We start from the raw sequence: 12,468 nt of genomic DNA, 5'->3' as shown, positions 1-12,468 counted from the left end.
ACAATTCAAAACAAATCCGGAATACAAAAAACGATGGTTTCGCCCTTTAAATGATGTTTGATGACCGAATTCTATCGTACATCGTGGCATAGCCATAATTTTTATTCCTCATCCCGTTTCGCAAGCCCAATGCGGATTCCAAGTCATTTCGAGACAATTGATGTTTTTGTTGTCGTCGGCTGGAACTTCGTGACAATCTTTCACTGAAAAAAATCCTGAAAATATTCACATGCAGTACGTATATGTGTATAAACAGTATTATGAGTGTGTATTTGTGTGTTTTATCTAGTCATAAAATAAGCTTACCTTATAGTGAATGTAGGGGTTGGTTCCATCATAAGGTGGCGGATAACTAGGATTAACATCTTGGAAATAAGCCTAACAACACAAACATGAAAATTAATTGATTTCAAGCGACAACTGAAAAAAAAAAAATCAATTCATTATCATGAAAAGATTGTGATGACTTACATGATTGAAGTTGTGAGGATAACTCATGGGAAATGCCATTTGATGTTCATCTCCTCCTAGCTCCTAATTTACAGGATTAACAAAACTCATAAAACAGAAAAGAAAGTATATATCATTATTAATTAATTGGAATAATATTGTGCATCAAATCACCTGCATATAGTTGGGAGGGAGTGGATGAGGAACATAAACTCCATGGTCAATATTATTATTGTTATTAGTATTATTGGTATTATTTGGAATGGGTTCATCATCCTGAAGTTGAGCATTTGGAATGGATTCATCATCATCCTGAAATTAAGGAAGTCATGTATATATGAGATGATGAGAAGATTTGACATAGTTAATAATGAAGATAATAGTAGTAATAGAAGGAGAAATGAAGAAGATATATATATACACGGAGGTGTGATTCCAAGGGGACGATGTCTTTGAGGAAGGCTAAGAGAGAGTGGTCTCTAATAGCGAAAGCGACATCGTTGCGCTGCAGAGTTTTGCGGTTGTTAAGTTGAGTGTGCATCCACGCCCGCACGCTTAGTTCCATCACAAATAGCTCACACGCTTTGCTGAACAACACCGGTGTATCAGCACTGATCATCTGATACACCACAACATTAATTAATAAAAAAAATACTGATATCGTGATGAGATTTTTAAATTTCTATTCACTTATAAAAAAATAATTCTTAAATACTCAAACTTATGCATCCCCATGCACATTGTATTAGTAAAATTTAAAAATTGCATCACAAGTGAGTTTTCGTTTTATTCAACAACCAAAAACTAAATCAAAGTACAAACATTTTAAAAATAAAACATCATAACAACATACCCTAACTTTTTCGTCAGATTTCATCACTTTCTTTATGCGAGCTAATGGCAGTGTGTGTGGAGTCTTGACATCTACAAAACCAACAAGGAAACATATACATATAAACTTATTTTTATACAAATTTTTTAGATATATGAAAAGTGAAAAAAAATTATTCAAGCAATAAAATTAACACAACATTCAAGACTAATTACAAAATGGGAATTACCAGTAGGAGCGTCACGAATCTCAGAGAGTCTATCTCTCCAAAAATTATGCAAGTTGTGCTTCAAATGGTTCATAAAAGATGCACGTCTTTCAGCTTCAAGCTGCATAAACAATAGTTTAAAACTCAATGCTCAATATATAATTAAAACAATAGTATTAAAAATTAAAACATACATATAAATTAATTCACGTGGCAACATGTCATTCTAGCCATTCTTCATTACATAAATGTGTAAATTAATTCTTTTTAAAAGATTTCCTCTTAATTTATTCCATTAAGAATCGACAGATAAGATTAAATACATAACAAAACACAATGAGCACATTTGTCTCTCTTTAGAAACATTCTAATAGGCTACAACCTTCGTCAACTAAAGCGCGAGGCCTAGGGTTTTAACTAAAAAGAATCCGGAAATCGAAAAAAATTATAAAAACACCAAATCTGCGAGTAAATAAAGAATACGATGAAAAGTGAACGATTTACCAGATCATGGTCGACATGAATAGAAGAGGAAGGCATCGGCATAAAATTGTGCATTTGCAAATGTAGTTGAGAAGCCGACGGCGTACGCCTTGAGTTGCTAACGTTCCTTTCCCTATTATAATTCATTTTCAAACCAAGAATATTTTTGACTTCTACAAATAAATAAAAGAGCTTACAAATATTTAAGGAGGGCAGGGAGTGGATGTTTGAGTTCGTGCTTATAAATAATATTTTCATGATTTTATTAAGACAATTACTCACTTTGTATAACATTCCGTATGTAATTATCTATGTTATTTAAGAAATAATAATAATACTGTCGAAAGTTATTTATTATAGTAAATTAGATAGAAATAAGTCAATAACCAGCGATGACTTATGATAGTATTTACATAAATTTCTGGTTGAATCATCAGCATACAACAAGAGGATTAGAGAAAGATTAATGACAATGCATCTGGAGTAGGTATATGTAATTATTACTTATCACCTCTTTTGAAATCAGTTATTTTGAGATTTAATTTTAGAGTAAGTATGCAGCACTGAATGTAAGTATTATTTCTACTAGTTATATTGTTTCTAATCAGACTAGGCTAGTCCTTGTGATTTAGGTTTTCATTTGAAGGCTGAGTCCAAGAGATTTTTTGCAATTCTACTATGATTGTCAATGTATAGATAGACTCAAAACTTGGTTGAATTCTAAAAGTCAACTCCAAATTATCAACTTTGATATGTTCTTTTTCAACTAAGACTTTATTTTCATTATTAATTTCAATCAAATGCACATGAATATTTTGTCGTTACGTTATTGACTCGCTTTAAGTTTAATTTACGAATTTATTATTCAAATTAATGATATACGTTATTAGTATAAGCTAAACATAGAATATGATTTATTTTATATAAATCGAAACCAGACTGAAATCACTGGAACGGTCAAAAATTGAAGAACCATGAAGACTCTCGTTGTCCTATTATGATTCAAATATTTTTAGAACCAGAATTGGCGCTTTCAAACCATAACCGGCGATTCCAGCATCATGAACATGACTAAGTATAGTATTGTGTCTTTTTTTCAAAAAGAAAAATTATATCTATAACACCCTAATTTTAATAGGGTTTTTATTGGTTGAGTTTTCAAAATTTAAATATCTAAGGATAAAATTATTTGAGTAAGTGGTAAAATATGAGTAATTAGCACGGGGAGTGTTATATTGCTAACTCAATACCTAATTGCTAACTACAACTAAATAATAGCCATTAGATTTTCAAATTAAGGGCCTAGATCATCAACCACGAAATGTCAATACGATCAACAAAAAACGTCAATAAAGCCATAGGATTAATTCCATAAAATATTAATAGGGGTATTAATGTCAATTAACTACATGTTTAGTTATAACTAACTTTTAAAAGAAATCCCAAAACGTTAAATTCATATAACATATATCAAATTAAAGATAATTTTATAAGGATTCCAACGATATGATACATGCATATGTTCCGACGTCAAAATTTGAAAAAAAAATCGAAATTTTTTCAATTTTTCGTAAAGCAGAAATGTCAACATACTATATAAAATATGTCAATATAATACATGTAGAATGTCAATATAAGCAATGAGTTAACATTCTTAAAGCTTTGTGTTGACATTCTCAAAGCATTGTGTTGACATTCTCAAAGCATTGTGTTGATATTTCCGAAACACTATATTGACATTTTCATCTGAAACTCTAATTTGGCGTTTTTTTATATCTTTTTTTTATTTTATTAATAAAAACGAAAATTACACGTGCCAAATTCTAGACCACACATTTTCTAAAATCCTATGGCCTTAAATTAGTTGTAGTTAGCAATTAAGTGATAAGTTAGCAATTGATCACTCCCCGCATATATTTAAATATATGCTATGAATTCATCGATCCTCTACAGGGGGAGTGTTATATTGCTAACTCATAACTTAATTGCTAACTACAACTAAATAATAGCTATCGGATATTTAAATTAAGGGCTTAGATCATTAATCCATAAATGTCAATACGATTAACGAAAAACGTCAATAAAGCCATAGTATTAATTCCAAAAAATATCACTAGGGGTATTAATGTCAATTAACTACATGTTTAATTATAATTAACTTTTAAAAGAAATCCCAAAACTTTTAATTCATATAACATATACCAAATTAAAGATAATTTCATAAGGATTCCAATGATATCATACATGCATATGTTTCGACGTCAAAATTTGAAAAAAATTTCAAAATTTTTTAATTTTTTCGTATAGCAGAAAATGTCAACATGTAATATAAAATATGTCAATATAATATATGTAGAATGTCAATATAAGCAATGGGTTAACATTCTTAAAGCATTGTGTTGACATTCTCAAAGCATTGTGTTGATATTTTCGAAACACTATATTGACATTTTCATCCAAAACCTTAATTTGGCGTTTTTTTTTAATTTTTTTCGATTTAATTAATAAAAACGAAAATTACACGTGGCAAATTGTAGACCATGCGTTTTTTAAAATCATGTGGCCTTAAATTAGTTGTAGTTAGCAATTAAATGATGAGTTAGCAATTGATCACTCCCCTCCTCTACAGACTTGCAAATTAGTACTATTAGGCAATTAGGAAAGTTTGCATAGGTCGATGCATATCCTTTTCGACATGGTCGAAGGTTCAGTATGTGGTATATTTTGTGGCCCATTCAAAAGAGGCCCATTACATTAATTTATGTGGCCCGCTCCTTATTTGTGGCCATCTCTATGCCCACTTACCTTACCTTACCTGAGACGTCGTTGATTGCCGCCACGTGTTGCTACACTCGAATTGATAAGCGGTTATCGAGGGGTCGCACTTATCTTTATCCGAGATATCATTATGTCTTCTCTCTAGAACTCTCTTTACTTCTGAGCATCGATCGTCTTCTCTGATCATCTGTGTGGTCTTAGGGTTTTCGTGTGGTTCTTGAGTTGTAACCGCTTCCTTCGCTTAAGATCTTTGGTAGAAGGGTGTATCGTGTATGGTCTATATCTATGTGACACTAGTCCACTTCGATCTGTGATCTTTTACTTGTGTGACGAAAGTCATCAGATCTTAAAAGATTTGTACTCCCTCAGGTCCTCAGTAGAAGTCTCATTTTATTATTTTCGTCAGATCACTATTAGAAGTGTCTCATTTCGTTTTTCTATTTTTGGCAAATGGTGCCACATTCCTCAACTCATTTTACTCACATTTTACTGTGAAATCAATATATAAAAGTAAAACTCACATTTCACTAACTTTTTCTATCAATTTTATTTACGAAGTCAAACAATTTTTTTTAAATCTGCACCTGTCACAATTAGACTTCTATTGGAGACTGGAGGAAGAATTAACCTTGGTTTATTATTTGTGAGATGGACCATCTCACCAAGGGTGAGACCTTAAACTGGTCTCAGATCTTATTTAATCCAATTGAATCTGATCTCCACAACCAGAATTAGAGGGTCATATTACGCTTATGCCCTCCCCTCCGATTCTCTCGCCATAGTTTCAGTGCTCTTGGTTCAGGCCCACCATAGTCAGCATCGCCAATAGTAGTTTTAAGTAGCTTAGGCTCTGGCGGCTTGTAGTGGGATCTCTTTAAATTTGGTGGTTTTATTTCCCCTCTATTGAGTTGTCCATCTTTACTTTAGTTTCATTGATGCAAAAATGTTTGATTATGAACTCTATTGTGGGCTGAGTGATTTTGCAATTTGAAAATTCATTTTTTTTCACTTGTTGTTACGTTAATTTTTTGTCCATCTTGGATTGAGAGTATTTTTGTCTTGAAGCTATTGAATTATCAACATTACAACGTCTAGAATTTACTTAGCTTTTTAATTAATTTGTGAGCATTCTGTTTCTTTCTTTGTGACGTATACTTGAATTTAGTTGGCCATTTGGTTTCACCAACCGTTGTTAGTTACCTGATCAAGCGAGTGGGGCAAGAAATAAACTATTGTAACTAGAGTAAATGGTGTAACAAGAATGATTGTAGTAGTATTATTAACTACCAGTTTCAAGAATAGCTATATCAATATGGATAACCAAGTTTAGTCTAACATGCTGCATGTATACATGCCATATTAACAATTGACCAAGATTTTCGATCCTTATTCTCTATAGTTAAGCAATCAATCTCTTGCAACATTCCACATCGACGAAAGTGATCATCCAGTCATCCAGTGCTATAGATATGCACTTGTCAAAAAATCCAATCCAGTTTCAATAGAACATACCAATCAGCGTGGTGGTGGTGTTCTCATGGGCCCAGCCGCCATGAGCTTCTCCTCCTCAGTAAGAGAGTGGCGGAAATGGCAGCGGTGGCCGTAAGGGCAGGCATCTCCGGCAAGCACCATACGACAGACCTCGGTCTTGTAGCGCGGGTGCCTGATCACTGGGCGCAGCTCCTTGATTCCGTGAGCGAACTGACAGTTTTCCCCATATGGACATGCGCCGGTCTCTTCCCATTTGTTACACAATTCAGTTTTGAACATCCCTTGGTTGTAGACGTCGAATTCCAACGCATCTTCTTCCTCCTTTGCCCCTGGCACGTACACCCTCTGCTGCTTACGGTTGCACGTCAACAAAGCCACAGGAAATTTGGCACAAATTAATGTTGGCAAACAACTTAATTGGAACATGATAATTAAACATTCAATCATTCAAGCTGGATCTGAGCATACATTTCATATAACAATAAACTATTGAGTTCATTAAGAGAAGAATCGACCACTACTTGAACATTCTGCTTCTCCAAATTTATAGATGCCTATTGTTCGAGATCTTATTTCAGTTTTGCGATACAGCAAGTAACTCATCCAGGTTAAGAGTAAACAGAGTTTAACAGATCGGTCTTACAATACACAAATTCGAATTTCAGATCACGAAAACAGAGTATAATTATAACCTTCGAAATTCGTAATATTTCATGATTGTTCAGATTTCAGTTCTTAAAACCACAATTATAGTTAACTAGTAATGTGAATTAAATGAAAATTACTATTATTCGCGAGAAATCCAAATCTACGAACAAATCAGAAACGGTTTTTACGTGAAACGAAGCACACTAGGGTTCGAGTTGACTCACCGAAGGTGGAGACGGTTGACTCACTGTTTTCTGGACATTCGTTTCCCGGCCAGATCTATTCACCAGCTTCAGATAACCTTTTGAACGCACTGAAATGCTCTTCGGAAGTACGGTCTTCTCTGGAGTCCTCCGCTCGAAGCGATTGCATTCCGCGAGAGGTTGCGGCGCCGGCACATGAACCGGAACAGGAATAGGAAGGGGAACCGGAGAAGCGGCGGGGGGAGAGGAGACGCTGAGATGGTTGAATTCAGAGAGCAATCGTTTGCGAGAGAAGAGAAAGGCGACGCGACGAGATAGATCGGCGTTGGAGACACGGAGAGAATCGTTCTCGCGGCGGAGCGCGTCAACCTCCTCGATAGAATCGCGAAGCCGCGATAAGCAGAGTGTGTAGCGGTTGTAGAGCTGCTGGTACTCGAGGATGCTGCTCGAATCATGGCAGCGGCGCTCGGAATCGGCGACGTCGAAGGAGGCGGCGTCTGTAGTGTAATTCTGAAACAGCGAGGAGTAAATGGAGGCGGCGGAGTTGAGATAATCATCCGGCGAATTTGAGAGAAACAGATTGCTCCGAGAGAAACACACCGGCGAAGCATCGGTGGTGGTGAGGGCGGAAAATGAGGTATTCTCCTGCTGCATCTCACCGGAAAACTCTCTGAGATTCAGAAATTAGGAGACCTAAAGCGGTTAGAGATTTTTGTAGAGAAACAGGGGAAAATGAATTGGGTCTGCGCAGATTAGCAAGAGGGCGGGAGAATATAAAGCATCAGAAGAGAAATTACTGGATGTGTGCTGGTGTACGAAAGCAACAAGTTTACGCCAATGATAAGACGGGATTTAGATCGGTTAGAATGGTGTTGGTGGAGTAGGCCGTAGAGCATAACTTGCTTGCAACAGAAGCATTTAAACTTTTTGGCGGGGAAAATGCCTGTCGCGTGACTTCGAGAAATAATCAAGAATTAAGCAGTATACTAAAAAAATACTTATAAAGTGGTTGGAATAAATATGTTTATGTTTCAATTTGGTAGATTAAGTTTTTATTTGAAACATTTTATAGCTGATATTTTGTTACACTTCTTTCTCTAAGAGATTCCATAGGAGAAGGGGTGGATTTAATAAACAAAGCAAATACATTTGTGGGAAAACATACCTGAATCCTTATGCATGTTTTCATATTTACATTACTTCATTTGTTAAAAAGGAAGGTGGATGAACACTAGCCACCACTTTAGTTGCTCAAATAATAGTATAATGATTATAAGTTGGATAAACTCATTTCCAGATCTAATCATCATATACAAGCACTTGCTTCTCCACTACAGCTCTAACTAATTCTGTTTGGCCATCCAAAATTCCTATGTCAACCACAAAATTTGACATAGAAAATCCCTTGAGTATGAGTGTTCACGAAATACTTTGTTAATCAGATAAGATGCAGAAAAATATATGGTATAATAGATTGATAATTCCCACATATATTTCATACTAACTTTGTTGGAAGATTACATCTTAGACTTCTCTATTCTTACTAGATTTGAAACGTTCCTTCCATGTGATTAGTAAATGCCTATTCCATTTTCCCGTCATTTTATTTTATTATACCAAGCATTTATCTCATACTTATATATACGGGAGAAATCACCAAATATAATGTAACGCTTCACTTTTTCGAACCCTAATTTTCGGGTTATAAGATTTTTGCATTAAATGCTTTTAATGCTATGGAGTATGTGGATTAATTGATGAGTGATTTAATTACATGATTTCTTCGTGACCTAATTGCGTTTTGGAGTTGAGATTGATTGAATAGTCAAAGATATGAAAAATATGACGTGGCTGTTGAATAGTCAAAGATGTGGAAAATATGACGTGACCGTTGAAAGGTCAATGTGTTGAGAAAATGAGGTGGAAGTAAAAATGGTTGATTTTGTGTGAATACTTTGATGCGGAGTAATATAATTGTGGCGAATTATTTCCCAAAGGGTTGAGTGAGATTAAATAGGATTTTCATAAATATCCTACACATATTATTGGAATTTTCGACCCTATTATTATTGGAGAAGGAATCCTATTTTTCTTGGATTTAATTATTTGCTTGGGATAATTATCCAAATTAAATCCAAAGTCCAATTATTCTCTAATTACTCTATGGAATATTCGAAACCCACCTTGTTGCATGGAGATTTTCGAAAATCTCTTATTTATGGGAGAAGGAATTATTTTAATATATTATGTGATCCCTTATTTATTCTCTCCCATGAATAAATATAAATATTCTAGCATATCTTACCATATCTAAGGAGATCTTGCCATATCCTATTTAAATTAGGATTTTAATTTGATACCTTGTGGAGAGATTCAAAAATCACGCCACTTTCCTACTATTATTGAGAGATTTATCATTTTATTCTGCTCCGTGATATTTTATTCTACTCCGTGAAATACCAAATTAAATCGTATGCTAATTAAATAGCATGAAATTCGAATTCCCCTTATTTCTCACCAGATTTAACACCAACTCCCTCCCCCATATCTTCTCAAATCTTTAATTTATTTAATTAAAGATATTATATCTTGTACTCTATAAATATAAATAAAAGTGAAACCCCAAACCTAAATCAGAAAAATCGCCCCCCTCTCTCTTGAAAAACATGCCTCCCACTCTCTCTCAATTTTTCTTCTATTTTTCTCCAATATTTCTTCATCTTTTGAGAAGAATTGAAATTGAAACTCAAGAATTTTTTAAGAATCAAGGCTACTACTTTGTTCTACCGTTCGTTCTATCGAGAAAATGTATTTTTACATTAATCTTTTCTCATCTAACCGATTAATCGGTGTTCTTGAACCTTCATGCATATAGATCGAGTGAAAAGGGGAAACCAATTGATGAATGAGATCCTTATGTGTGTGTGAGTGGATCGTGTGTGTGTGTGCGTGTGTGTTGTGTGTGTGCGTGTGATGTGTGTTGTAAAACACTCATGCGTGACATTTTGATGATAGATCTGGAGTTGTTGTGCGAATAAAGAGTGATGTGATAATCACGTCTTGTTTTTGAATGGTGATATTAAAACAAATTGATGGGAAAAGGGTGGGAACATGCATGATTTTCGAATCAATGTTTGAAACTGATTTGTGATACACATAATTTAAAGGTGATAACTCGCGCTCTCAGCGTGATAGCAAGGGGAAGAGAATACTTGCGATCTAAGCCGTCGAGGTAGGCTTTTCTTTTAAAATAAGGACATCGTCTTAAATCTTTATTGATGAGAATGAGATCCGTGTTATCATGGCTTGAATTGTTTTGTCGTGCATATCCCTTGTGGCTATGCCACTATTGATTTAATCGAATTCGGATCCTTGTAGAGCCACAAACTCTACTTGGGTTAGTGTACACCAATGTTAGACCGTGTGCCAGCGTACGGGTTAGCCGATCTAGTGACCTGGATTGCGGTCACATTCCTTGTCATGTAGAATGAGGATATGGTAAACGTCGATATGAAAAAATGGTTGCACGGCCGTGATTTTGATAAAGGATATATTGTGGTGCCTCGGGTCTTTCTAAAGATAAAACCCCGATGGACACTTGAAATGGCATGATAACTATTATTATGATAAAACTGTTTTCGACATAAGTCCATTGAGTATGTTTATAGTACTCAGCCCTGCATGTGTTTTCTCTATGTGCAGGTTGAGCGGCGACGAGCGGTTGGCGGTGTTGAGCAAGAAATTTGAATAATATGATCAGTTTGGAACTTTGAGTGTAGTTGTGTCTTCATACATAGCTCCACCCTTCTCTTGGTTGCTTCCGCTGAAACATGAAACTTATTATTATTTGGTTGAGTTTGAACTATTTCTTTTCGTTAGAATATTGAGACGTGATACGGATTGGATTATCTTGAAACCTTGTCATTTTGAATATTAATTGCGATAACCCTTTTATCATTGAATTTCATTGCTAAGGCATTATTCTTCTCTTACTTAGTTGATCATTAAATACTTTGGTAAAATCCCTTTAAATGAAATCCTAGCCTATGATCTTTGTTGCATTTAAGTCCGCCTAGTTAACGATCGCCGTATTTATTATACCCTAAAAGGGCGGATCGTTACATATAAAATACCAGTCCTTTATGGAGTAAATATAAGGAGAATCGTTTTATCAATTAATTTAGTACTTCATCATCTTTCATATTTCTCATTTTCGTTGCTTTATCGAAATAAATGTCAAATTCATATACTGAACATGCAAATACTAGGAACAAAATAAATTATGGTTAAAGATGAATAAACCATGCGAATGGCCGCACACAAAGGACTCTTGGACTGGACTAGTTTAATTTTCACAGTAAATCTTATGCCACGATATTTTAGCCCTGTTTTTCCTGCCTATAATTCAAAGAAATAAAAGTTGAACCTTGTTCATATATCACAGGCAAGATTCATCGAGTATCTATTTCGTCTCAAATTACTTGAATTGTTTCAATTGAGCATAGGATTTAAGAATGTGATGTTTGATGATGGAATAGGAGAAAGAATAGAGAATAATTTTTTTTTGTCATAATAGTATCCGCAATGATCCATAACAATTTTTCGTGCCGATTTCGTATGTAAAGATCTCTATTTCTGCACATAACACTAGTACATTAGCGGGATGTGATGAAAATTTTAAATAGCACATTGAGGCAATTGGGCGGGCCGGTTCATCGCAGAAGTGCACAACGACGACGAGGCAACTGACGTACAAAAAATTGAAATTTTCCATTATGGTATCATTTCATATTAAAATTCAGATACACCAAAATTTTGCTACAAATAAGTTCAATTATATGTTACTCCTAGTATATGATTTGATTTTTATCGTCTCATTGTCTCTAACTCAACTCAATAATTTTGAAAAGTCAGTGGTTATAAATAGAAAGTAATCCTTACTTGAGACGCAATTGTCCCATCTCCCAAGTGTATCCTGGACCTTACATTTTGCTTTGAATTCAAAAAATTGGTCAATGTTGAGTAAACAAAAATAGGCCACCGACCGTCAAATGAGAATTTATACTAGGACTTTCACTATTTATCTTTATTAATCTAATTCATCTAGTAATAAAAATTGAGGTAATTTGACCGTACTAACGAAGGGATCCAATCTTGCATATTTTAAAATGAATTAATCATTAAGTCATGTTTGCACATTTACAAATACGTGAAATTACATCATTTGCTTTTTGAAACTAATTAAAACAATAAGAGAGAAATATTAATGAACAATTATCATAACTACACCGTCAGCCGGAAAAGCCCTTTTGTTGGTGTCTCCGGCCATAACGAAAAATCAACAGAAAAATGAAAAATAACAGAGGCTATAACTA

The 12,468-nt window shown here is 34.5% G+C and overlaps 2 protein-coding genes across 2 annotated transcripts; both read right to left on the bottom strand.

Annotated features, from left to right (window-relative positions):
- Positions 1–200: 200 nt before the first annotated feature.
- On the bottom strand, positions 201–2,120 carry LOC125187390 (nuclear transcription factor Y subunit C-5-like). The gene is made up of 8 exons (XM_089064847.1): positions 1,995–2,120; positions 1,512–1,611; positions 1,304–1,374; positions 872–1,069; positions 625–762; positions 472–534; positions 307–378; positions 201–215 (listed from the first exon to the last, which is right to left on the bottom strand). Exons 1-8 carry the CDS (start codon positions 2,118–2,120, stop codon positions 201–203), a joined length of 783 nt encoding a protein of 260 aa, XP_088920973.1.
- A 3,884-nt stretch (positions 2,121–6,004) lies between these two features.
- On the bottom strand, positions 6,005–7,827 carry LOC125202140 (zinc finger CCCH domain-containing protein 15). Its single transcript, XM_048100488.2, has 2 exons — positions 7,115–7,827; positions 6,005–6,590 (listed from the first exon to the last, which is right to left on the bottom strand). Exons 1-2 carry the CDS (start codon positions 7,745–7,747, stop codon positions 6,267–6,269), a joined length of 957 nt encoding a protein of 318 aa, XP_047956445.1. The 5' UTR covers positions 7,748–7,827; the 3' UTR covers positions 6,005–6,266.
- Positions 7,828–12,468: the final 4,641 nt, after the last annotated feature.

This window comes from Salvia hispanica, chromosome 2, assembly GCF_029641045.1.
Source record: "Salvia hispanica isolate PSC_SH4W2 chromosome 2, Shi_PSC_v1, whole genome shotgun sequence".
NCBI lineage: Eukaryota > Viridiplantae > Streptophyta > Magnoliopsida > Lamiales > Lamiaceae > Salvia > Salvia hispanica.
The sequence above is the reverse complement of the archived record's forward strand: the minus strand, read 5'-3'. Positions and strand labels throughout refer to the sequence as shown.

What these genes read in the sequence shown, in the direction of transcription:
- LOC125187390 (XM_089064847.1), bottom strand. Translation starts at nt 2,120, where the DNA reads ATGAATTATAATAGGGAAAGGAACGTTAGCAACTCAAGGCGTACGCCG. An exon ending in CCTTGGAATCACACCTCCGT is followed by an intron (nt 763 to 871) that starts GTATATATATAT and finishes CCTTAATTTCAG; the next exon opens with GATGATGATGAATCCATTCC. An exon ending in TCCCTCCCAACTATATGCAG is followed by an intron (nt 535 to 624) that starts GTGATTTGATGC and finishes CCTGTAAATTAG; the next exon opens with GAGCTAGGAGGAGATGAACA.
- LOC125202140 (XM_048100488.2), bottom strand. Translation starts at nt 7,747, where the DNA reads ATGCAGCAGGAGAATACCTCATTTTCCGCCCTCACCACCACCGATGCT. An exon ending in GTCAACCGTCTCCACCTTCG is followed by an intron (nt 6,591 to 7,114) that starts GTGAGTCAACTC and finishes AACCGTAAGCAG; the next exon opens with CAGAGGGTGTACGTGCCAGG.